This window comes from Salmo trutta, chromosome 2 (assembly GCF_901001165.1).
Source record: "Salmo trutta chromosome 2, fSalTru1.1, whole genome shotgun sequence".
Taxonomy (NCBI): Eukaryota; Metazoa; Chordata; class Actinopteri; order Salmoniformes; family Salmonidae; genus Salmo; species Salmo trutta.
In genome coordinates, this window is record NC_042958.1 from 70,416,266 (window position 1) to 70,441,449 (window position 25,184).

At 41.5% G+C, this 25,184-nt stretch overlaps 1 protein-coding gene across 3 annotated transcripts; it reads left to right on the forward strand.

The window, feature by feature from the left end:
• Positions 1–314: 314 nt before the first annotated feature.
• LOC115162217 (transforming growth factor beta-1-induced transcript 1 protein) lies at positions 315–25,139 on the forward strand. Of its 3 annotated transcripts, XM_029713307.1 has the most exons (13): positions 315–607; positions 3,090–3,140; positions 3,514–3,671; positions 4,107–4,171; positions 15,710–15,849; positions 16,047–16,146; positions 19,899–19,983; positions 20,693–20,785; positions 21,362–21,544; positions 21,881–22,054; positions 22,330–22,411; positions 23,539–23,687; positions 23,880–25,139. In XM_029713307.1, the coding sequence occupies exons 1-13, from the start codon at positions 595–597 to the stop codon at positions 24,144–24,146; spliced, it is 1,560 nt and encodes a 519-aa protein (XP_029569167.1). In that variant the 5' UTR covers positions 315–594; the 3' UTR covers positions 24,147–25,139. The 3 variants fall into 3 exon arrangements, with proteins under 3 accessions (XP_029569167.1, XP_029569187.1, XP_029569177.1); XM_029713327.1 differs by lacking the exon at positions 20,693–20,785 and having other exon boundaries at positions 316–607; XM_029713317.1 differs by lacking the exon at positions 3,090–3,140 and having other exon boundaries at positions 316–607.
• The last annotated feature ends 45 nt before the right edge of the window (positions 25,140–25,184 follow it).

Consider the following 25,184-nt stretch of genomic DNA (forward strand, 5'->3'; position numbering starts at 1 on the left):
CAATAACGTAACTTTAAAAAAAGTATACTTTAAGGAAATTGTTTTTATATTTGTTCATTTTTTATTTATATGTTTAGCTCACAGAATATACTTTGAAAGTATGCATTAAGGTGTCTATAATATAATAAACGTGTCAAAAACAAATGTTCACTTTAATTAATGCCTTTTTATTGCTTCCAAAATATGTTTAACCCCATTAGGGGAGTGCCAAGATGGAGGCGCGGTGGCTTCAAAGCATCGCCCTCTGTTTGTCATCTAGTGTGTATATATAACGTGTTGGTTGTAACCGCAGTAATTTAACTACGCCTTCTCCAGTCTGTGGTACCAGTAGGCATAATACAGGAAGAGAGTCGTGGAGGAAAAGAAACGGGACGCCCTTTTTTTTATACTCGCATAGTTAGTAGATAACGGAATCCAAAAAGTTATTCGGGGCCAACGCAGACAATAGCCCTGTTACAGAGATAATATATCCAGCCATACATGGACGTTTGACGACCTAGGTTCAATAGAATAAACCATCCACTACAAGCCGATGCTGATCATATTAATCTTTTCTCACATCAAGGGGAAAAAAAGCTAATTTTAGAATTTACCATGGATGATTTGGGTATGTATTGCAAATTGACCCTCTTTGAAACATTGTAGCTACGTGCTTCGCTATCTAATGGAATTGAAGAACGATGGTTGGAGTACTGAGGCATTGAAAAAAGTAAAAATTTTGTTTTCTTGAAAGAGATCCATCTTTGCTGGAATTTGGAGCAAAAGTAAAAGGACATTGAAATGGAATAGTTTAGAAAACAATGTTTTCTCATAATCTATGATAATAGATAGGAACATGATTAGGCATAAGATATTACCTATAAATAGTTCGATGTTTGAAAATGCATCTGGGGTCCTATTCCTATTAAACAAGCAATATTGTACTTATAGCAGGTCATTTTAGACTTGAAAGAAACAGCCCTTATCCTCAAGTCTTTGTTATTGTGCCTATAGAGTTAGCTTTTGAACTTATCAGTATATCGACTACATTAGATGTAGGCCTAGCTAGTAGCTACTGAATGGGTGGTCTCTTATAATCCATGTTTATGAGAGATCGTTATCTAGTGAAAATCTGCTGGTCTCAATTGAATAACATTTTTAACCATAGAACAACTCAAACATTATCTTCCAACTCAAATCTTGCTTTCTCTACATTGTGCTCCTCTTTTTTAAGGGAGGGAAGAAGATCGGGAAAAGCTTCATTTTGTGACATTTTTGTTTTACCACTCCAGCAATGTAAAACAGCATGCTCCCTTAACTCTAAGCCAGGAAAACAAGGAGTATACTAATGTAACTGTGTCCTATGTCAACATGCAGTGCTTCTAGCTCTAACCACAAATTCAATCAAAATTAGATCTTGGACATCCTCTGTAGGAGGATGTCTATAATGCTATCGATGAGTCAGAGATGGACTTTAGTGAGCTTCATAACATAATAAAGATCTCAATGTAATTCATTCAGCCATCAGGGGGAAAGAGTGTGACTATCATTAGTGTTAGTGAACTACTGGGCGGATTTAATAGTTAGAAGAGCCCCTTTCGAATGACTATTGATACAGAAGTTGAGGAATACATATATCCCTCTTTTCTTAAAAATGGTGGCAACTTTCAGAATGGAAAGCGATGTCCCAGCCCTCTTCATCTAGCACCGAAATAGCCTAGGGCCTCGATGGCTCACCAAGACGCATGAAGTTAAGTGAAAATAGGAGGGTTGTGTGCTGCACCAGACCAGAGAACAAAGCATTTGCTCTTGTGGCCTACTCGCTCGAAGAGTAGTGTGTGCAACATATTTCAAAACGGAGGGATTTTATGCTTAGCAAGCACGAGGAAGAATGTCTGCATCTGGTTCAGCACATCTGGATAGGATTTCACTTCAAGGTTCAGTTGTTGCCGGGTGACTGGCGACGTGTTTCTCAAATAGGGGGACACTGTTTATGTCAGTGTGTTTATGCTGTAGTGTTGTGTGTTATGTTGTAAGTTGATCTCTTTGGTCGGTGTGACTTGTGGGGTTTTTCAGCGAGACCACTTGTTAAGAGAGGCTATGGCCAAGTCAAACAGTCGGCAGGCAGAGCTCTAAATATGGTCATATTTCACATTGAGAGAATTTCAACTCCTTATATGAGCAGTCCAGTCTGTAAGTGTGTGTGTAAGAGAGGGAGAGAGTGAGAAAGAATGTGTGTGTGTGTGTGTGTGTGTGTGTGTGTGTGTATGTGTGTGTGTGTGTGTGTGTGTGTGTGCGCGAGTGAACAACATTCTCTCCACATGTTTGTACCAGTGTGAATCATCAGTGGGAGAAATGACCACAGACAGTGATGATAAAAGGCAGTCTCACCATCCCCAGTCTTATGTAGGTTTAATATGTCTAACACTTACCAAGAAATTATGAATGTGGCGTACATATAAACTCTAAAATAAATACACTGACCTCAACTAAATATTACATTTTGAGAATGTAAAGCAGCCATTTTCCAAAATATCCTTATTTTGCTCTGAAATTGCTTCAAAGTTGCTCAAAAGTTGCATGAAGTGATGCTCTGTGCAGCTTCCACAAATATTATTGTCAAAATAGATTTTCCTGGAAATATGGTTTGATAATTAATGTATTGTTTCAGATTCTGCATGGTTTGCAAAAGTAAACCATGTAAGTTAGGAGAAAAGCTTGTCTAATAATCCAATAAGACACATTGTCCTGGTATTGGCCATAAAAGGGATACATCCATGATGTCAATCAAGTGTTGTAAAATGCAGTATGCCATGGAGGAATACTAAAATGGCATGTACTTCTCGTGAAAATGAAGTTTGAGTTCGATATCAGTTGACGAACACCCTTCCTCCACTGCTTCCTTATCACTTTGGCATGTCCAGAAAGGTCTACAGAAATGTTATATTTTTCATGTGACTTTAGCTTGTTTGCTCATTTGATGTCCCTTGCTTTGATTGGTCAATGTGTTATTCTCGCTCTAATTGGCCCGCCTCTCTGTGTCCTCTCTGCTGCCTGCGTCTGATTTGCATCTCTCTGATTGGTCACTGAGTCCGTCTGTCTACCCTCAGGAGATCCTGACTCACCTAACTACCCTCTCAGTCCTCGTATTGTTGTGTTTGGTACGTAACTGTCTGTATGTATGTTTGTTTGTGTGTTTCACCCTCTTTCTGTAGTATCTCAGTGTGTCAAAATACTTTGCTTCTATGTCCTCACCTCCTCCATGTGTCCCTTTGTTATTTGCTCCTACTTTCCTTCTATAATTTCCATTCCCATTCCCATTTCTCCAATTTCTTGTATTTAACCAGCATTAACCATCAACATAGGTATCAGCCAATACCTGTGTGCTAACCACCCTCCGAGGCAAAATGAATGACTGCACAGTATGAATGACAACATCTTGAATTCCTCTACAAAGACTCCCATTGAAATAGAATCTCAAAAAATCGATAGATTATATTTCTATGCACACTCCCATCCTCTCTGACTCTGTAGACGCCCTCCTCGCTGACCTAGAGAGCACCAGCTCTCCCCTGGCCAGGTGCCCAGTCCTGCTTACCTCTGATCCCCCGGCGGCATCTGACCCCGCGCCTGCCAGCCCTCAGGACAACGCCCAGACCAGGCCACCGCCTCCAGCTTACACACCCCAGCAGGTAAGAGGTTTGAGATAGGAAACATTTTAAGAGTTTTGAGGTAGACTTAACAACTTGGATCAGATTACCTTAGCCCCAAACCTTAACCATTAGGAGGGTTGGAAATATATCTGAGCCTGAATCAGTGGTGAGGGCCAACTTCTACCTACTCTAGGTGAGGTAAAAGAAAGAAGTCAACATAGAACAGGCTGTTGGAAGTGTCTCATACTGTAGAAAATTATAAAATGCTAAAAGAGGATAGGTAGTAAGGAGGGATCAGACCCTGCTTAGAAACTCAACTTGTCAAAGTTAAATGTTTTTATAGAATAGTTATGAAGTACCATAACTCGTATTGTGTTGATGGGTGAGCATTGAGTTCAGAGCAAAAGTGAAGATTGACTTTCTGGTTGAAAAACAAGTGAATTATTTTTATAATGTGCCAAACTTTTCTTTTAGACGGTGTCTGCTGCAATGAAGTCCAATGGTTCTCAGAACCCAAACCCAGACAAACAACTATACAGGTACTATTTTCCTTTATTATTAGTTACTTTACTATGTAAAACAGAGTGGTCAAAGCAGCAGCGATTAAGCTGGTTCCACCAGGCTATTATTTTACCTGCCCTATATGAAATAATGTTTATGGCCCTGGCTTTTTTTGTGAATTCTACATTCTTATGCAGTGGGGGGATATGGTCGAGGCTGGGGGGGGGGGTCTCAGTTCTACATTCTTATGTAGAAGGACTTAGGAGCTCAGTTCTGGACAAAAAGGAAATTCTACTCCAAAATGAATGAAAATAAGTATGCTGACAGCATCTAAAATAGAATTTCCTCCTCCAGAAATTAGCCCAATAACACATTGGTAAAATCATTTGCTAAAATGATTTTAACATATTGGGCCATGTACAGTATATAGCCTATGCATGGTCTATATTATCAGGTATGCTATTAGCAATAAACATGATCACCTTTAGCCCAACTGATGCAGCAAAGTGCAATTAAATAAGCTGAAGCATGGGGTTGCCTATCTGCATTTACCCTATTGGGCTAATCATTAGCCAGATCTCAAATGTGATCTTTTAACTATATATTTTCATATCAATGAATTTTATGTCCCAAAAACACTTGCATAAACGCTGAATATAATGTAGGCCTACCTGTTAGGGTAACTTGGGGTAACTCGCCACCCGGGTTCTCACAGAAACCACTTTGTCACAATTTTTCCCCCAACACTTTCCCTGTTTATCTGTCTCATCACAATTTTTTAAATCATTCAAAATAAACTATTTTGAGGTAGAAAGGCGTTGTACCCCAAGTCACCCTACAATTGACCGGTGTTACATTTAGTCCCACTCTCCCCTATACACTCACTGTAAATTGCGGAGCGGTAATGTGCTTTAAAACATGCTTCTGCTAAAATCCCGGGTTTAAAATGGTGCAGTTTGCGCATATTTAGGAGTTGAGAAATAAATAAAGTAGGAATGGAAAGCTGGGATTCCCCTCTTTTCAACAAAAGCAATTAAAACTGCTGTTTTCGCGATTGCAAGAATTGTTGTGCATTGTCCTGCTCACAATGCATGTTTCCCTCCCTATGGCACTTATAACATGAATGCGCCACGAGAGGAATACAGTGAGGGAAAAAAGTATTTGATCCCCTGCTGATTTTGTACGTTTGCCCACTGAGAAAGAAATGATCAGTCTATAATTTTAATGGTAGGTTTATTTGAACAGTGAGAGACAGAATAACAACAACAAAATCCAGAAAAACGCATGTCAAAAATGTTATAAATTGATTTGAAACAGCCCGACAGGATGCTCTCGATTGTGCATCTGTAAAAGTTTGTGAGTGTTTTTGGTGACAAGCCGAATTTCTTCAGCCTCCTGAGGTTGAAGAGGCGCTGCTGCGCCTTCTTCACCACGCTGTCTGTGTGGGTGGACCATTTCAGTTTGTCCGTGATGTGTATGCCAAGGAACTTAAAACTCTCCACCCTCTCCACTACTGTTCCGTCAATGTAGATAGGGGGCTGCTCCCTCTGCTGTTTCCTGAAGTCCACGATCATCTCTTTTGTTTTGTTGACATTGAGTGCGAGGTTATTTTCCTGACACCACACTCCGAGGGCCCTCACCTCCTCCCTGTAGGCCGTCTCGTCGTTGTTGGTAATCAAGCCTACCACTGTAGTGTCGTCTGCAAACTTGATGATTGAGTTGGATGCATGCATGGCCACACAGTCGTGGGTGAACAGGGAGTACAGGAGAGGGCTGAGAACGCACCTTGTAGGGACCCAGTGTTGAGGATCAGCGGGGTGGAGATGTTGTTACCTACCCTCACCACCTGGGGGCGGCCCGTCAGGAAGTCCAAGACCCAGTAGCACAGGGCGGGGTCGAGACCCAGGGTCTCGAGCTTAATGACGAGTTTGGAGGGTACTATGGTGTTAAATGCTGAGGTGTAATCGATGAACAGCATTCTTACATAGGTATTCCTCTTGTCCAGATGGGTTAGGGCAGTGTGCAGTGTGATGGCGATTGCGTCGTCTGTGGACCTATTGGGTCGGTAAGCAAATTGGAGTGGGTCTAGGGTGTCAGGTAGCGTGGAGGTGATATGGTCCTTGACTAGTCTCTCAAAGCACTTCATGATGACGGAAGTGAGTGCTACAGGGCGGTAGTCATTTAGCTCAGTTACCTTAGCTTTCTTGGGAACAGGAACAATGGTGGCCCTCTTGAAGCATGTGGGAACAGCAGACTGGGATAGGGATTGATTGAATATGTCCATAAACACACCAGCCAGCTGGTCTGCACATGCTCTGAGGACGCGGCCGGGGATGCCGTCTGGGCCTGCACTAACACGTTTAAATGTTTTACTCACGTTGGCTGCAGTGAAGGAGAGCCCGCAGGTTTTGGTAGCGGGCTGTGTTAGTGGCACTGTATTGTCCTCAAAGCGAGCAAAAAAGTTGTTTAGTCTGTCTGGGAGCAAGGCATTGTGATCCGCGACGAGGCTGATTTTTCTTTTGTAGTCCGTGATTGACTGTAGACCCTGCCACATACCTCTCGTGTCTGAGCCGTTGAATTGCGACTCCACTTTGTCTCTGTATTGACGCTTAGCTTGTTTGATTGCCTTTTGGAGGGAATAGCTACACTGTTTGTATTCGGTCATGTTTCCGGTCACTTTGCCCTGATTAAAAGCAGCGGTTTGCACGTTCAGTTTTGCGCGAATGCTGCCATCAATCCACGGTTTCTGGTTGGGGAATGTTTTAATATACGCTGTTGGTACGACATCACCGATGCACTTATTAATGAACTCGCACACCGAGTCAGCGTATTCGTCAATGTTGTTGTTCGCAGCAATGCGGAACATATCCCAGTCCACGTGATCGAAGCAATCTTGAAGCGTGGAATCCGATTGGTCGGACCAGCGTTGAACAGACCTGAGGGCGGGAGCTTCCTGTTTTAGTTTCTGTCTATAGGCTGGGAGCAACAAAATGGAGTCGTGGTCAGCTTTTCCAAAGGGAAGGCGGGGGAGGGCCTTATATGCGTCGCGGAAGTTAGAATAACAGTGGTCTAGGGTTTTGCCCGCCCTGGTAGCACAACCGATATGCTGACAGAATTTGGGGAGCCTTGTTTTCAGATTAGCCTTGTTAAAATCACCGGCTACAATAAAAGCAGCCTCAGGATATGTGGTTTCCAGTTTACATAGAGTCCAATGAAGTTCTTTCAGGGCCGTCGATGTGTCTGCTTGGGGGGGGGGGGGGGGGGGGGGGGGGGGGGGGGGGATATACACGACTGTGATTATAATTGAAGAGAATTCTCTTGGTAGATAATGCGGTCGGCATTTGATTGTGAGGAATTTTAAGTCAGGTGAACAAAATGACTTGAGTTCCTGTATGTTGTTATGATCACACCACGTCTCGTTAATCATAAGGTATACACCCCCACCCTTCTTCTTACCAGAGAGATGCTTGTTTCTGTTGGTGCGATGCGTGAAGAAACCAGGTGGCTGTACCGACTCAGATAGCGTGTCTCGAGTGAGCCATGTTTCCGTGAAACAAAGAACGTTACAGTCTCGGATGTCTCTCTGGAATGTTACCCTTGCTCGGATTTCGTCTACCTTGTTGTCGAGAGACTGGACATTGGCAAGTAGTATGCTCGGGAGCGGTGCGCGATGTGCCCGTCTACGGAGCCTGACCAGAAGACCGCTCCGTCTGCCCCTTCTTCTATGGCGTCGTTGTTTTTGGTCGCCTGCTGGGATCTGATCCATTGTCCTGGGTGGTAGGCCAAACAGAGGATCCGCTTCGGGAAAGTTGTATTTCTGGTCGTAATGTTGGTGAGTTGACGTTGCTCTTATATCCAATAGTTCCTCCCGACTGTATGTAGTAAAACCTAAGATTACCTGGGGTAACAATGTAAGAAATAACACATAAAAAAGCAAAATACTGCATAGTTTCCTAGGAACGCGAAGCGAGGCGGCCATCTTTGTCGGCGCCGGAAGAACATCCAAACTATCCTACTATGGGGTTGTTCGATTTTTCTATTATAATTACTTGTTTTGTTTGCAGAGGAAAAATACACGTGGAATGTTCTAGCATCTTCAAAATGCGCCTCAGCAGAAATATTTATTCATGTTCCATATTTTTTGTTGTTGCGTAGGGTCAATGATTTTGCCATGGCACACCTTGAGTGCAGCGGAAACACTGGATGTGTAACGACCGTCGCAATGAGGGGACCAAGATGCAGCGTGGCACGTGTTCATGATTATTTATTTAAATCAGAACACTTAAACAAAATAATAAACAATGGAAACGAAAGCGCACAGTTCTGTCAGGTAAAACAGAAAACAACTACCCACAAACACAGGTGGGAAAAGGCTGCCTAAGTATGGCTCCCAATCAGAGACAACGATAGACAGCTGCCTCTGATTGGAAAACATACCTGGCCAAAACATAGAAATAAAATACATAGAATGCCCACCCCATATCACACCCTGACCTAACTAAACAGAGAAAAACGGCTCTCTCAGGTCAGGGCGTGGCAGAATGATTTTACAAGAAAGATTGACAGTAATATTGGTGATAAATTGTTGCTCTCTCAGAGTCCAAGTTGTAACAGTCAAGAATTGAGTGAACGATATTAAATAAAACACATAATATACCAGAAAAGTCTGACTTGTAAGTAAGTAATGAAGGAATAGGAGAGAGATATGCTTGCAGTGCATACTACTTTTAGATTTGTTTTGGTCTGTAGAATCAGTATTCTTTCTTCAGTACTCTTGGTCTTTGAGAGAAAACACTGCTATTAGTTTCAGCCATACTTTACTGTAAAGAAATATCCAACTATCCCTCCCTTACTGTCTATTAAAAACATCCTTATCTGTCTTACACCACAGCTTAAATCTTAATGAATTTACTTCTGTAGATTGTTGTCAAAAAGGCTGCGACCAAACTTTTGGTGACATACTGAGCGTGTGCCACAGCTAAAGCACAGATGGGAGTCTGAACGTTACCAATAAATATGTGTTAAAAAAAGTGGGAGCTTTCCTTAGCTCAACAGCCCACTATGTTCAAATTTTTTTTATTTGCTTTGGTGCTATTTTCACCAATAGTGTGCAGCTGCAGCCTGCAATTCGGGGCGTTCCTTCGTGTGGGCGTTCCTTCTTGTGGGCGTTCCTTCGTGTGGGCGTTCCTTCGTGTGGGCGTTCCTTCGTGTGGGCGTTCCTTCGTGTGGGCGTTCCTTCGTGTAGGCATTCCTGCAGGAACGCCCTCCGCTCCCCCTCGAGCATCCCATTGGTTCTTTCATTGTCAACAAACTACACAAAATACTGTAATGTCAAAGTGGAAGAAAGATTCTAACATTTGTAAAAAAAATAAAAAATTTAAAAGATGACAAATAAAACAGGAATATAGCTTAATTAGATAAGTATTCAACCCCGTGAGTCAATACATATTATAATCACCTTTGGCAGCGATTATAGCTGTGAGTCTTCTGGGTAAGTCTCTAAGAGCTTTCCACACCTAGATTTTGCAACATTTGCCCATTATTCTTTTCAAAATTCTGTTGCTGATAATTTTCAGGTCTTGCCATAGATTTTCAAGTAGATTTAATTTATTTTTATTTTATTTAACCCTTATACTTCAACAAAGTATTGACTCAGGGGGGTGAATACTTATGTAAATGACTTGTTTCTGTATTTCATTTTCAATCACTTTGCAAACATTTCTCAAAAACATGGTTTCACTTTTGTCATTATGGGGTATGGCAGGGCAGTACCAGTCAAAAGTTTGGACACGCCTACTCATTCCAGGGTTTTTCTTTATTTTTTACTATTTTGTGAAGACATCAAAACTATGAAATAGCACATATGGAATCATGTAGTATATTTTGTATTTAAGATTCTTCAAAGTATCCACAATTTGCCTTGTAGACAGCTTTGCACACTCTTGGCATTGTTTTAACCAGCTTCATGAGGTAGTCACCTGGAATGCATTTCAATTAACGGGTGTGCCAATCAGTTGTGTTGTGACAAGGTAGGGTTGGTATACAGAGATAGCCCTATTTGGTAAAAGACCAAGTCCATGTTATGTCAAGAACAGCTCAAATAAGCAAAGAGAAACGACAGTCCATCATTACTTTAAGACATGAAGGTCAGTCAATCAGGAAAATTTCAAGAACTTTGAAAGTTTCTTCAAGTGCAGTCGCAAAGCCATCAAGCGCTATGATGAAACTGGCTATCATGAGGACCACCACAGGAAAGGAAGACCCAGAGTTACCTCTGCTGCAGAGGAAAAGTTAGAGTTACCAGCCTCAGAAATTGTAGCCCAAATAAATGCTTCACAGAATTCAAGTAACAGACACATCTCAACATCAACTTTTCAGAGGAGACTGCATGAATCAGGCCTTCATGGTCGAAGAAACCACTACTAAAGGACACCAATGAGAAGAAGAGACTTGCTTAGGCCAAGAAATACAAGCAATGGACATTAGACTGGTGGAAATCTGTCCTTTGTTCTGAAGAGTCAAAATTTGAGATTTTTGGTTCCAACCGCCATGTCTTTGTGAGACGCAGAGTAGGTGAACGGATGAGCTCCGCATGTGTGGTTCCCACCAGGAAGCATGGAGAAGGAGGAGTTGATGGTGTGGAGATGGTTTGCTGGTGAGACTGTCTGTGATTTATTTAGAATTCAAGGCACACAGCATTCTGCAGCGATACGCCACCCCATCTGGTTTGCGCTTAGTGGGACTATCATTTGTTTTTCAACAGGACAATGACACAACACACCTCCAGGCTGTGTAAGGGCTATTTGATCAAGAAGGAGAGTGATGGAGTGCTGCATCAGATGACCTGGCCTCCACAATCACCCGACCTCAACCCAATTGAGATGGTTTGGGATGAGTTGGACTGCAGAGTGAAGAAAAAGCAGCCTACAAGTGCTCAGCATATGTGGGAACTCCTTCAAGACAGTTGTAAAGCATTCCAGTTGAAGCTTGTTGAGAGAATACCAAGAGTATTTAAAGCTGTTATCAAGGCAAAGGGTGACTTCTTTGAAGAATATATTATGATTTGTTTAACACTTTTTTGGTTATTACATGATTCCATATGTGTTGTTTCATAGTTTTGATGTCTTCACTATTATTCTACAATAAATAAAGAAAAACCCTTGAATGAGTAGGTGTGTCCAAACCTTTGACTGGTACTGTATATATTTTTTGTATTTTTGTCAAATTTTGTTGTTGGGCATAAAAGAGTGTAAAAACACCAGGAAATCAGGTCCAAGTGATTTTAATTTAAGACAACTGTTACCAAGTATTCCCACACGTAATATAGAGACACACGATCGTATACAAATGTAAGTAAGTTTTGAAATGATTATATTTTAGTCAAACATTATATCTGTTTGTGCTTCTTGAGGTCAATTTGCAGTCTACAAATGATTTCTAATTATGTTCCAGCCCTTGACCATCCACTCAAGAAAAAATCTTCTGGCGGCTGAATCTAGTTGATGATCTCTGGGGTATTGTGTGTTGATGGGTGAGAAAAAATATAAACTCAAGATTCAACACTCAAATATTATAGTGAGTTACAGTTCATATACGGAAATCATTAAATAAATAAATGAGGCCCTAATCTATGGATTCCACATGACTGGGCACTGGTGTAGCCATGGGTGAGCCAGGCCCAGCCAATCAGAATGAGTTTTTCCCCACAAAAGGGCTTCATTACAGACAGAAATACTCTCTCAGACAATCCCACAGGTGAAGAAGCTGAATGTGGAGGTCCTGGGCTGGCGTGGTTACACGTGGTCTGCGGTTGTGAGGCCGGTTGGACGTACAGCCAAATTCTATAAAATTACGTTAGAGCCAGCTTATGGTTGAGAAATGAACATTAAATTCTCTGGCAACAGCTCTGGTGGACATTCCTGTAGTGCGCATGACAATTGCACGCTCCCTCAAAACTCAAAACAATTGCACTGTGGCTGTTTTGTTACAAAAAGTGGTCTTTTATTGTCCCCAGCATAAAGTGCACCTGTGTAATGATCATGCTGTTTCTTGATATGCCACACCTGTCAGGTGGATAGATTATCTTGGCAAAGGAGAAATGCCCACTAATAGGGATATAAAACATTTGTGCACAAGATTTGAGAGAAATAAGCTTTTTGTGCATAAGAAACATTTCTAGTTTTTTTTATTTCAGCTCATGAAACATGGGACCAACACTACATGTTTTGTTTATATTTTTGTTCAGTGTTCTTTCTGAAGGCACTGTAGGTGCACTGTAATCAAATGAAACAAATTAAATAATTGAAAGAAACAAGGTTTAAAATAAATAAATAATGTTTATTAGCAGGCACTAGTTTGGTTCAAGCCTGTCTTGAGCATTTGGGCGTAGGTTCTCATCGACGTCACAGTAAATGTCCTCATTGTTCATGCATCTGGAGAAAAAACTTTTGGCATGGAGAATCCAAGCCTGACACAGTAGGTCGGGATTGATGTCATTGCATGCCTCATCCATGGCCTGAAGGAGGTTGGCACACTCATGGGGACCTTCTACCTGTATTGTATTTTAGAGTATTGTATTGTACTTACGTATTGTAGTGGTCCTGTGTGGCTCAGTTAGTAGGAGCGTGGCACTAGCAACACCAGAGTTGTGGTTTCGATTCCCACTGGGGTCACATACAAAAATGTATGGATTCACTGTTGTCACTGGATAAAAGCGCCTGTTACGTAAATGGCACATATTATTGTATTTGAGTACTGCGTTGCCCAACGCAATTTTAGTACATCAGTGTGGAACCCCTCCCCATCAAAAAGATGCTGGTAACTTCATTTTGGATACATGTTTACTGTAATGGGGTTTGCCTTTGTGACATACATCTCTAATCTTGTCAATATCAGATTTTTTTTAAACTTAATGTGAAATAAAATCATAATAGTCGTCATCATAATAGTACATTACCCTGTTTAAACCGTAACTTGTTTTTACTGTAACTTACTGGCAGCCGTTACCTGTAGGTTACTGTAAAAACGTTACAGTATGTTGCTGTAAATTCCAAAGAAACTTGGTTTAACAGTATATTACTGTAAAAATGTGCATTCTTAACTGGTCAAAGGGCCTCCAGACGTAGCTCCACCTCATTGTTTGTTGTTGGAAGGGTCTCTAGCTGGTGGTCCACCTCGTTCTTCGCTGGTGGAAGGGCCTCCAGGCAGAGCTCCACCTCATTCATCGCTGGTGCAAGGGCCTCCAGCCGGAGCTCCACCTCGCTGTTGGTCGGAGGAAGGGTGACCAGCTGGACACATTTTTTATTTGCAGGGGGTATTGAGTTGATGATTCTGTGGTGGTTGCTTCACTGTCAGTCCAAAATTGCCAAACTGTGTGGTTACATGTAACAAAGCATAATTTTACTATTATCATTGGGCTACTGCCGCTTTCTTCAAATGTTACTTTTGGTAAGCTTTGGCCTTTTGGTGGTCTGCCCTGTCTGACGCAGTAGGATACATAACCTACGATTGGCAACAGTTGGATAGAAGCATGCAATGAAGCAACCAACACACAATCCTCAACTCAATAGCCCTTGCAAATAAAACAAGTCCCTTCAGTTTTTTGGTCTCTGGATATGCTGCTAATATTCTCAAATCTGGATCATTTGGGATCCTGCCAACCCTATCTCTCTTGAAAATGTATTTGCTTCGATAGGCCTTGCATGAACCCATGTTATCCACAAATTATAATAATCCATTTAGGTTCACATGGGTATGATATCAGATTAGATGGACAACATTGCATGATTTCCCCCGAACTTGATTGAATTACTTGGATTGATGGTCTTTTGTTGATGTGAAAAAACCAGCCAAAGACTTGCTTCCGAATATTGGTTTTGCGGTGTCCCAATGTAAATACATTGTGGAGTTTACACTTTATACATGATAGGGTTATTTTTCAGTAGTTTTACCCTAAGAGGGTTTGCAAACAGGGTCCGGATTATTCGGGTGCCAAGAATGTGCATTCCTGTAACAAACCAGCAGGGCATCAGGTACATTTTTATATACACTATATTTATAAATGTTAGTTTGGGGTCACTAAGAAATGTCCTTGTTTTTGAAAGAAAAGCACATTTTGGTCCATTAAAATAACATCAGAAATACAGTGTAGACATTGTTAATGTTGTAAATGACTATTGTAGCTGAAAACGGACGATTTTTTATGGAATATCTACATAGGCGTACAGAGGCCCATTATCAGCAACCATCACTCCTGTGTTCCAATGGCACGTTGTGTTAGCTAATCCAAGTGTATCATTTTAAAAGGCTAATTGATCATTAGAAAACCCTTTTCCAATTATGTTAGCATAGCTGAAAACTGTTGTTCTGATTAAGGAAGCAATAAAACTGGCCTTCTTTAGACTAGTTGAGTATCTGGAGCATCAGCATTTGTGGGTTCGATTACAGACTTAAAATGGCCAGAAACAAAGAACTTTCTTCTGAAACTCATCAGTCTATTCTTGTTCTGAGAAATGAAGGCTATTCCATGCGAGAAATTGCCAAGAAACTGAAGATCTCGTACAACACTGTGTACTACTCCCTTCACAGAACAGCGCAAACTGGCTCTAACCAGAATAGAAGAGGAGTGGGAGGCCCCAGTGCACAACTGAGCAAGAGGACAAGTACATTAGAGTGTCTAGTTTGAGAAACAGATGCCTCACAAGTCCTCAACTGGCAGCTTCATTAAATAGTACATGCAAAACACCAGTCTCAACGTCAACAATGAAGAGGCAACTGCGGGATGCTGGCCTTCTAGGCAGAGTTGCAAAGAAAAAGCCATATGTCAGACTGGCCAATAAAAAGAAAAGATTAAGATGGGCAAAAGAACACAGACACTGGACAGAGGAAGATTGGAAAAAAGTGTTATGGACAGAGAAATCTAAGTTTGAGGTGTTCGGATCACAAAGAAGAACATTTGTGAGACAGAAGAAATGAAAAAATGCTTGAGGAGTGCTTGACACCCTCTGTCAAGCATGGTGGAGGCAATGTGATGGTCTGGGGGTGCATTGGGGGTGGTAAAGTGGGAGATTTGTACAGGGTAAAGCGATCTTGGAAGGCTATCACTCCATTTTGCAACGCCATGCCATACCCTGTATGCCAATTTCTTCCTATAACAGGACAATGACCCAAAGCACAGCTCCAAACTATGCAAGAACTATTTAGGCAAGAAGCAGTCAGCTGGTATTCTGTCTATAATGGAGTGGCCAGCACAGTCACCGGATCTCAACCCTATTGAGCTGTTGTGGGAGCAGCTTGACCGTATGGTATGTAAGAAGTGCCCATCAAGCCAATCCAATTTGTGGGAGGTGCTTTAGCAAGCATGGGGTGAAATCTCTTCAGATTACCTCAACAAATTGACAACTAGAATGCCAAAGGTCTGCAAGGCTGTAATTTCTGCAAATGGAGGATTCTTTGACCAAAGCAAAGTTTGAAGGACACAATTATTATTTTGAGTTATAACATTCTTTCCCCATCTCTCTCTCTCTCCTTTTCACTCTCTCTTTCTCTCACCCTCTCTCTCCCTATCTCCCCTCCAGCACAGTGAATAAGCCTCGCTCCCCCCGCACGGCGGACCCTCCCCCTCCGGCCTTCTCCTCCTCCTCTGTGTTAGGAGGGGGTCTCAGCGAACTGGACCACCTTCTGCAGGAGCTCAACGCCACCCAGTTCAACATCACAGGTCAGTATAGGCTTGCCCTCACAAGCCTCCACTGGACAGTGTTTGCTAAAGGTCATCTTCATACTGTTGTGTGTGTGTGTGTGTGTGTGTGTGTGTGTGTGTGTGTGTGTGTGTGTGTGTGTGTGTGTGTGCGAGCAACATTTTCTCAACATGTGGTATTCATGCTTTGTGTGCTCATCTTTGTCTTTGGTTGGTAGATGAGATTCTGGCCCAGTTTCCCACCACTAAAAAGGATGAGAGGGACAAGATAAAAGAGTTCCAGGGGTCCAAGGACAAGGTCACAACACCCTACCCCAGGTACTCATATACACCCTCCATATACCCTAAAGCAGTGATCATCAACTAGATTCAGCCACAGGTCAATTTTTTTCCTGAACGGATGGTCGGGGGGCCGGAATATAATTTGTAGACTGCAAATTGACCGCAAGATTCTCAAACAGATATAATGTTTGACTAAAACGATAATTTCGGACCTTGCTACCATTTGTATATGATAATGTCTCTCTATTATGCATTCAATACTTGAGAACAGATTTTCATAATTAAAATTACTGGTAGCTGATTTTCTGGTGTTTTTAGAGTATTTTATGAGATTGAAAAAATATACAGTACCAGTCAAACGTTTGCACACACCTACTCATTCTAGGGCATTTTTTTGTTTTTATGATTTTCTACAATGTAGAATAATAGTGAAGACATCAAAACTATGAAATAACACATATGGAATCATGTAGTAACCAAAAAAGTGTTAAACAAATCAAAATATATTTTATATTTGAGATTCTTCAAAGTAGCCACCCTTTGTTTTGATGACAGCTTTGCACACTCTTGGCATTTTCTCAACCAGCTTCATGAGGTAGTCACCTGGAATGCATTTCAATTAACATGTGTGCCTTGTTAAAAGTGAATTTGTGGAATTTCTTTCCTTATTAATGCATTTGAGCCAATCAGTTGTGTTGTGACAAGGTAGGGGTGGTATACAGAAGATAGTCCTATTTTGTAAAAGACCAAGTCCATATTATGGCAAGAACAGCTCAAATAAGAAAATAGAAATGACAGTCCATTATTACTTTAAGACATGAAGGTCGGTTTCTTCAAGTGCAGTCCCAAAAGCCATCAAGTGCTTTGATGAAACTAGCTCTCAACATCAACTGTTCAGAGGAGACTGCGTGAATCAGGCCTTCGTGGTCGAATTGCTGCAAAGAAACCACTACTAAAGGACACAAATAAGAAGAAGAGACTTGCTTGGGCCAAGAAACACGAGCAATGTACATTAGACCGGTGGAAATCTGTCCTTTGGTCTGATGAGTCCAAATTTGAGGTTTTTGGTCTTTATGAGATGCACAGTAGGTGAACGGATGATCTCCACATGTGTGGTTCCCACTGTGAAGCATGGAGGGGCAGGTATGATGGTGTGGGGGTACTTTGCTGGTGACAATGTCTGTGATTTTTTTAGAATTCAAGGCACACTTAACCAGCATGGCTACCACAGTATTCTGCATCGATACACCATCCCATCTGGTTTGTGCTTAGTGGGAATATAATTTGTTTTTCAATGGGACAGTGACCCAACTTACCCCCAGGCTGTGTAGGGGCTATTTGACCAAGAAAGAGAGTGATGGAGTGCTACATCAGATGAAATGGCCTCCACAATCACCCGACCTCAACTCAATTGAGATGGTTTGGAATGAGTTGGACCTCAAAGTGAAGGAAAAGCAGCCAACAAGTGCTCAGCATATGTGGGAACTCCTTCAAGACTGTTGGAAAAGCATTCTTCATGATGCTGGTTGAGAGAATGCTGTCATCAAGGCAAAGGGTGGCTACTTTGAACAATCTAAAATATAAAATATATTTTGATTTGGTTACTACGTTATTCCATATGTGTTATTTCATAGTTTTGATGTCTTCACTATTATCCTACAATGTAGAAAATAGTAAAAATAAAGAAAAACCCTTGAATAAGTAGGTTTGTCCAAACTTTTGACTGGTACTGTATACAGTGCCTTGCAGAAGTATTCATCCCCCTTGGTGTTTTTTCTATTTTGTTGCATTACAACCTGTAATTTAAATGGATTATTATTTGGATTTCATGTAATGGACATACACAAAATAGGTGAAATGAAAATAGTCCAAGTGAAATGAAAAAAATTAGTTTTTTCAAAAAATTGTGTGCAAGGAGAGCATTAATCAGAGGCAAGGAGGGCATTAATCAGAGAGGCAACAAAGAGACCAAAGATAACCCTGAAGGAGCTTGAAAGCTCCACAGCAGAGATTGGAGTATCTGTCCATAGGACCCCTTTAAGCCATACACTCCACAGAGCTGGGCTTTATGGAAGAGTGGCCAGGAAAAAGCCATTGCATAAAGAAAGAAAGAATCAAACACGTTTGGTGTTCGTCCAAAAGGCATGTGGGAGCCTCCACAAACATATGGAAGAAGGTACTCTGATCAGATGAGACTAAAATTTAGCTTTTTGGCCATTAAGAAAAACGCTATGTCTGGCGCAAACCCAACACCTCTCATCACCCCGAGAACGCCATCCCATCGACAGGGACTGGGAAACTGGTCAGAATTGAAGGAATGATGGATGGCGCTAAATATGTAAATTCTTGAGGGAAACCTGTTTCAGTCTTCCAGAGATTAGAGACTGGGACGGAGGTTCACCTTCCAGCAAGACAATGACCCTAAGCATACTGCTAAAGCAACACTTGAGTGGTTTAAGAGGAAACATTTAAATGTCTTGGAATGACCTAGTCAAAGGCCAGACCTCAATCCAATTGAGAATCTGTGGTATGACTTAAAGATTGCTGTACACCAGCGGAACCCATCCAACTGGAGCAGTTTTGCCTTGAAGAATGGGCAAAATCCCAGTGGCTAGATGTGCCAAGCTTATAGAGACATACCCCAAGAGACTTGCAGCTGTAATTGCTGCAAAAGGTGGCTCTACAAAGTATTGACTTTGGAGGGGTGAATAGTAATGCACACTCAAGTTTTCTGTTTATTTGTCTTATTTTTTGTTTGTTTCACAATAAAATATATTTTGCATCTTCAAAGTGTTGTGTTGTGTAAATCCAATGATACAAACCCCCCAAAAATGAATTACAGTTTGTAAGGCAACAAAATAGGAAAAATGCCAAGGAGGGTGAATACTTTCGCACGCCACTGTATATATATAAAAGTGTTCATAAAACTTGGGGGACCAAATAAAATCTCCCCTGCCCTAAAGGCATAAACACTGGCTTGTGTCCCAAATGACACTCTATTCCCTTTATAGTACATTGCTTTTGACCAGGGACCCTAGGGCTCTTGTAAAAAGTAGTGCACTATATAGGGAATAGGGTGCCATTTGGAATGCATCCTATTTTGTTCCAGAATACTGTCTTTTTAATGCTCCTACTATAGTTGAAGTGTGTTTAGTGCTATGTGTTCAGTTAAACGACCAATCAGCAGTTGAAGCAATAACAAAGTTTTGGTAAAAAGCTGAAGGATGGGCCTGGAGAAATGTAATCACTCTCAAATTCTTAGACTGAGCTATAGATGCAATCACTGACCATCCAAGATATAAAAATGATAGTTTTAAGCATGTTTTGAAGCTCTATAGTATTTGTTTACATTTACAATGTTTTCAAACATTGGAGTAACACAAGCTTATATTGTGGGTACTAATGGGGTACAACAGTTGAAATAAGCTCATGAGGCATTTATAAATTAGATTCTCTTCAAGAATCAATGGGTATATATGATTAATGTATAAGTCCAAATATGGATGTAGCAACTGCCGATTGCCCCTTTAACTCCTCCCAAAGTTGTGTTCATTAGGGAATGCTTTTACAAATGTTTTGCAATGAAAAATGAATGTTTATTATTTTCTTAAGTCAAGGTAGTCTCTCCCTGTTTCAGTCAATTTTTTTTCCATTTGACTAATGAACACGATCCTGTACTCTAGTTGTGCTCATCCTTTATCCTTTTTTATGTCTGAAATGTTGTCTCTCCAACTGGAAAAGCTTAACCTGTGTTTTAAATGATAAAATAAATGTATTAATTCATTCAGTTCGGTGAAGCCGTCAGCCACCTCAGCTACACTTGAGCTGGACAAACTCATGGCCTCTCTGTCTGACTTCAGAGTCCAGAGCACAGTAAGAGTCCCACTACCAACCTGTACACTTCACATTAACCACTACAGCCTGTACGCTACTGCACAGTTTAGTTCACTACGGGCAACATTTTTGTGACGCAAAAGAGTACAGATTTGTGCAAAAATACTTTAAACCTCATTATAATCTGGCAGTGTAATTGAACTTTAAACTTTCCTTCAACAAAGTGTGTGATAAGGGGACATCTCTTTATGCATTGGGGGGAAAGGGGGGTACCTAGTCAGTTATACAACTGAATACCTTCAACTGAAATATGTCTTCCGCATTTAACCCAACCCCTCTGAATCAGAGAGGTGCGGGGGGCTGCCTTAATCGACATCCACATCTTCGGCGCCCGGGGGACAGTGGGTTAACTGCCTTGCTCAGGGGCAGAACGACAGATTTTTACCTTGTTTGCTCGGGGATTCGATCCAGCAACCTTTCGGTTACTGTCCCAACGCTAACCACTAGGCTATCGCTCAGTTTGCTGAACACACATTGTTGTAAAAAATGAAATCCCGCTGCCAGATTATAATGATGTTTACTGTATTTTTTTTTCATAGATCTATGCTCTTTTGCACCACGAAAATATTGCAGATCATCTTATAATACTGTATATACAGTACAATGTTCTTGATGCATTGCATTTATATATAGTCCTCTTTCTCTCTCTGCTTGTCTATCGTTATCCACTCATGCTCTACGCATTAAGAACGCTACAGAGTTCAAAACTGTGGAGCCGCAGAGCCATGCGGTCTATTGTGACGTACGTCGCCCGCCACTTGATAACAGCCAGTTAAATGAGGTTCGTAAATGGGCCGCGCGGACTGTCGCGTCTCTGCGGCTGTGCACTCTGAATTGAGCTTTACTCTCTGTTTACAAGTATATGCTTGTCTGTCTCTGTCCTTCCCTGTCTGCTTGCCAGTGTCAACGGTTGTGTTCCAGGTCCTCTTTATTGCAGTCGATGAGTCGGAATGACTCATTGCCATATCATATTGATTTAGTTCCCTGAGATGTTACTGGTCTCAGGGCAGTATTCACAAAGCTTCCCAGAGTAGGAGTGCTGATCTAGGATCAGATCCCCCCCTCTTATTTAAAAGGCAAAACCGATCAGAGATCAGCACTCATACTCTGAGATGCTATGTGAATATGGGTTCAGATCTCACAATGCCTGATGACTTCACCAGGTATTGTGAGATCTAATAATCAGTGCAGTGCGACTGCAACATAGACGACTCGGAACGCCCGTTCAGTTCAACTAATTCAAAAGCATGACAAGAATCACCGTGCACTCTCTGGTCCTAATGCATCCTAATCACATTGACATTTGTGTCACAGGTGATCATTGGTATGGTATCTAACTCTCCTTCTCTCTTATTAGCCAGCTCCAGCTGTCACACCAGTGATCACAGTACCACAGCATTCGGTCCCGCCCCCACAAGCCTCTTCCGGCGGCTCATTGGACAGCATGCTGGGGCTCCTCCAATCGGATTTAACCAGGCAGGGAGTCCCCACGTCCTCCAAGGGTAGCTGCTCGGCTTGTCAGAAACCGGTTGTAGGACAGGTGATCGCTCAACACTGTCCCATTGTGGAGATTCTTCGTGTACCTTGTAGAACATAACCATTTTTGCTAAGAACGTTCTTAACTTTGTTCTGTTTCACATGAAATGCACCACATTTGTGCTTAATCTATGGGCAAGCCAGTACCCTTTTCACACTTGTGCCAACCCAAACCCCACTGTGCTGGCTCGAATGTTTTCTTTTAATACTGTGCAACATGGTTCCAGTAACTATGGTGGATGCGTAACCAGGCCAGCTCAGTACAGTTTGGCCTGGCTCGATTCGGTTCAGTAGTGCGAAAAGCCATTAAATGACTGACCTTTCACCTTTGACCCTCCAGGTGGTGACTGCTCTGGGGCGGGTATGGCACCCAGAACACTTTGTGTGCTCGGAGTGTGAGACAGAACTGGGCAGCCGGAACTTCTTCGAAAAGGACGGTCAGCCGTACTGCGAGTCGGACTACTTTACCCTCTACTCTCCCCACTGCGCACACTGCAACAAGCCCATACTCAATGTAAAATCTCCACCTGACACTGTGTGTGTGTTTGTTTGTGTGTATGCAGGAGTGTGTATACTGTCTACTTCACCACAAATGTCTATGTACTTACATAAAACGGTGTCACAATTAATACATTGCGTTTACCTACTGTATATATCTAATTTCCTCCATTACACTCCTTCTCGTTTTCATTAACATGTCCAGTGATATTAGCCTTAGTTATACAGCCCTTACAACGTGTGTATGCCACCTGAAGCCATAAAAAAACGTTTTCTGTGTTGCCTGTGTAGAAAATGGTCACCGCCCTGGACAAGAATTGGCACCCGGAGTGTTTCTGTTGCGTCAAGTGCAGCCGGGCATTCGGAGAGGAAGGTAATAAACCCACGCTTCCTGCCAAGGGCCACACTGGGATGTAGACAATAATGAACTATCGGTTGTTTTGTTCCATGGTCCTCAGCAATACAACACCAGAAAATACAATTACTTTGATGTTCCAAGAATAGAGTGCCTTTTGCAGCCCTTTGATATTTGAAAAAGAAATTGTGCACCAATATTGAATTTTAAAAGCCTGTTGTATTAAATGAAGTGTCTTTTAATAATATAAATATATTTTCCTGTTTTTCTGACTTCAAGGAAGATTTTAACCCACTTAACCCCTATATTTCCCCAAGTATTCACCATCTTCTTTTGTTCTCATCTTTTTTTTGCCCTAGTTCTTTTGTTGCTTTGACAAAGTAATTTTTTAAGATTATTATTTATGTGATTCATTTACATTTGTCCCTCATTTTAAGGTCAATCCTGTTTCGTGAACTGAACTCTCATTTTAATATTGGGAAACCATTCCTTTTAAAATAAATATTAAAAAGAAACTTTGAACAGGTAAGAGTCAAATCATAGTGTTAAAGCAGGTGAGCTGGTTCTACTCTTTTTGGCCATTTGCGTTGAGCATAACACGTCAAACCTATTACCCATAGATAGATGGGATAGAAATGTTTGAACAACTTTTGTCTTTTTGTTAAGCTTGCTTTCTATCACTATAATGGGAACGAGAAAGCATGTGCATGCTCCCATACGGAAAACTATCGCTCAAGTAAAAAAAAATGGAATATAACATAAAGTTCGGAATTTCATGTGTACATCTAAAGACCTGCATCACTATACTGAGAGCGTTGCCGTTTCTAAAATTATGTGTTTGGGTATTTGGTTCGTGTTTTTTATGAAGTTTACCATTTTTATAACAATATGTAAAAATTACGTGAAATAAAAAAAATATTACACAGATTACACTACGCTAAAGGCCCTCTTTTCATGGAATGACCCTACTACTGAGGCTTACGCACACGTATTACTTCATTACTTCCAATTTGGCATGTATTTTGGCATATATTTCAATGAGTGAATGTAAATGTACTACCATGTATTTGGAATACATTTTCTATATGTTTCTTGATTTGTTTTACATAATACTTAACCGCCTGTGTCTCCTCCCCTCTCTGTAGGTTTCCATGACCGCGAGGGTCAGCAGTACTGCCAGCAGTGCTTCTTGTCCCTCTTCGCCTCCCGTTGCCAAGGATGCACCCAGCCAATCCTGGAGAACTACATCTCTGCCCTCAACTCCCTGTGGCACCCGCAGTGCTTTGTGTGCAGGGTAAGTGTGTGTGTGTGTGTGTGTGTCGGGGGTGGGGTCTGTGTCTTTATGTCAATAAGGACAAAGATTGGCCTAACAAGGACACTTGTTACGAATGTGAATTGAACACCACACAAACCACGCACCACACTTTTTTTTTTATCACATGTTCATCTCCAACTCAACTCCCTTTGCCTTTTGTCGTGTCTGCAGGAGTGCTACTGCCCCTTCGTCAACGGCAGCTTCTTCGAGCACGAGGGCCAGCCGCTGTGCGAGGCCCACTACCACCAGTCGCGCGGCAGCATGTGCCAGGCATGCCAACAGCCCATCCTGGGCCGCTGCGTCACCGCCATGGGTGCCAAATTCCACCCGCACCACCTGGTGTGCCACTTCTGCCTCAAGCCCCTCAGCAAGGGCTGTTTCAAAGAGCAGGAGAACAAGCCCTACTGCCACCCCTGCTTCATCAAACTCTTTGGCTGAGCACCGAGAAGGATGCTGCCCATCCTATGTTTTCTTCTTCCATAACTCCCATACCAGGTGTAGGTCGTGTTCATTAGGGCACATAACAATTTAAAATGTTTTGCAACAGAAAACGGAAATGAGCATTTCTTATTGGACAAGTCCAAGTCCGTCCCTGTTTCAATGCGTTTGGTGCCTAATGAATACGACCCAGCTCTTTTCTAGTTGCGAAGTTGAACAAATATCTGTCAGCCATTTTGTTTTGTCGCAGAGAATGAGAGAGAGATCAGAGCTGGACTCTTTCTGGGTTATAAGACAACATTGGCGACTAGAAAGAGAAAGGGAGAGAGAGAAAAGGCTAAGACAATCCAATTCTCTATTAGACTTGTACTATGCAGGCAAAACTGGTTGAAATTATGTCATAATGAACATTTCAACTAGTTTTGTCCGCAAGGTACACAGAAATCTAAGCGTGACAGAGGCCAACAAAAATATTTGAGTGAGAAGGGAGCATAGATCTCCAAGACACATAGATGACCAATGCAGAAGCCATAGCTAAACGTTTGAGGAAGTTTTCCAAAGAGAAAATAATTGAAAGTTGTTATCACATGGTGTATGTAAATCCATGACCTATCAAATGGAATATTGACCACTGAATTATTTGAAATTTACATTTTTGATGGTATCGAATGGAACCTTTTTATGAACATTTTGATGAAGGATTTTTAATAAAAACCCATTTAATATATTTGCTTTACATTGCAAAGTATAATTATCACTGCTATTGCATTTCTATATTGATATATTGTCTATTTTAAATTTGAGGCTACCATGTATCGCAGTTGTAGAGCCAAAGATTTTACAATGTTTTTTCACCATTGTGCTATGCAATTATGTATAAAGAATACCAAAGAGTAAAATAAACACAATTTTGTTCTGCCCTGACTTTGGTGTTGAGGGAATTTATTCTGTTTCAAGAAATAAACATCCATTCTAATTTGCACGTATAAACAAGCAATGGACGTGATTGTCATTTTGTTCTGACTGTTGTTTAACATC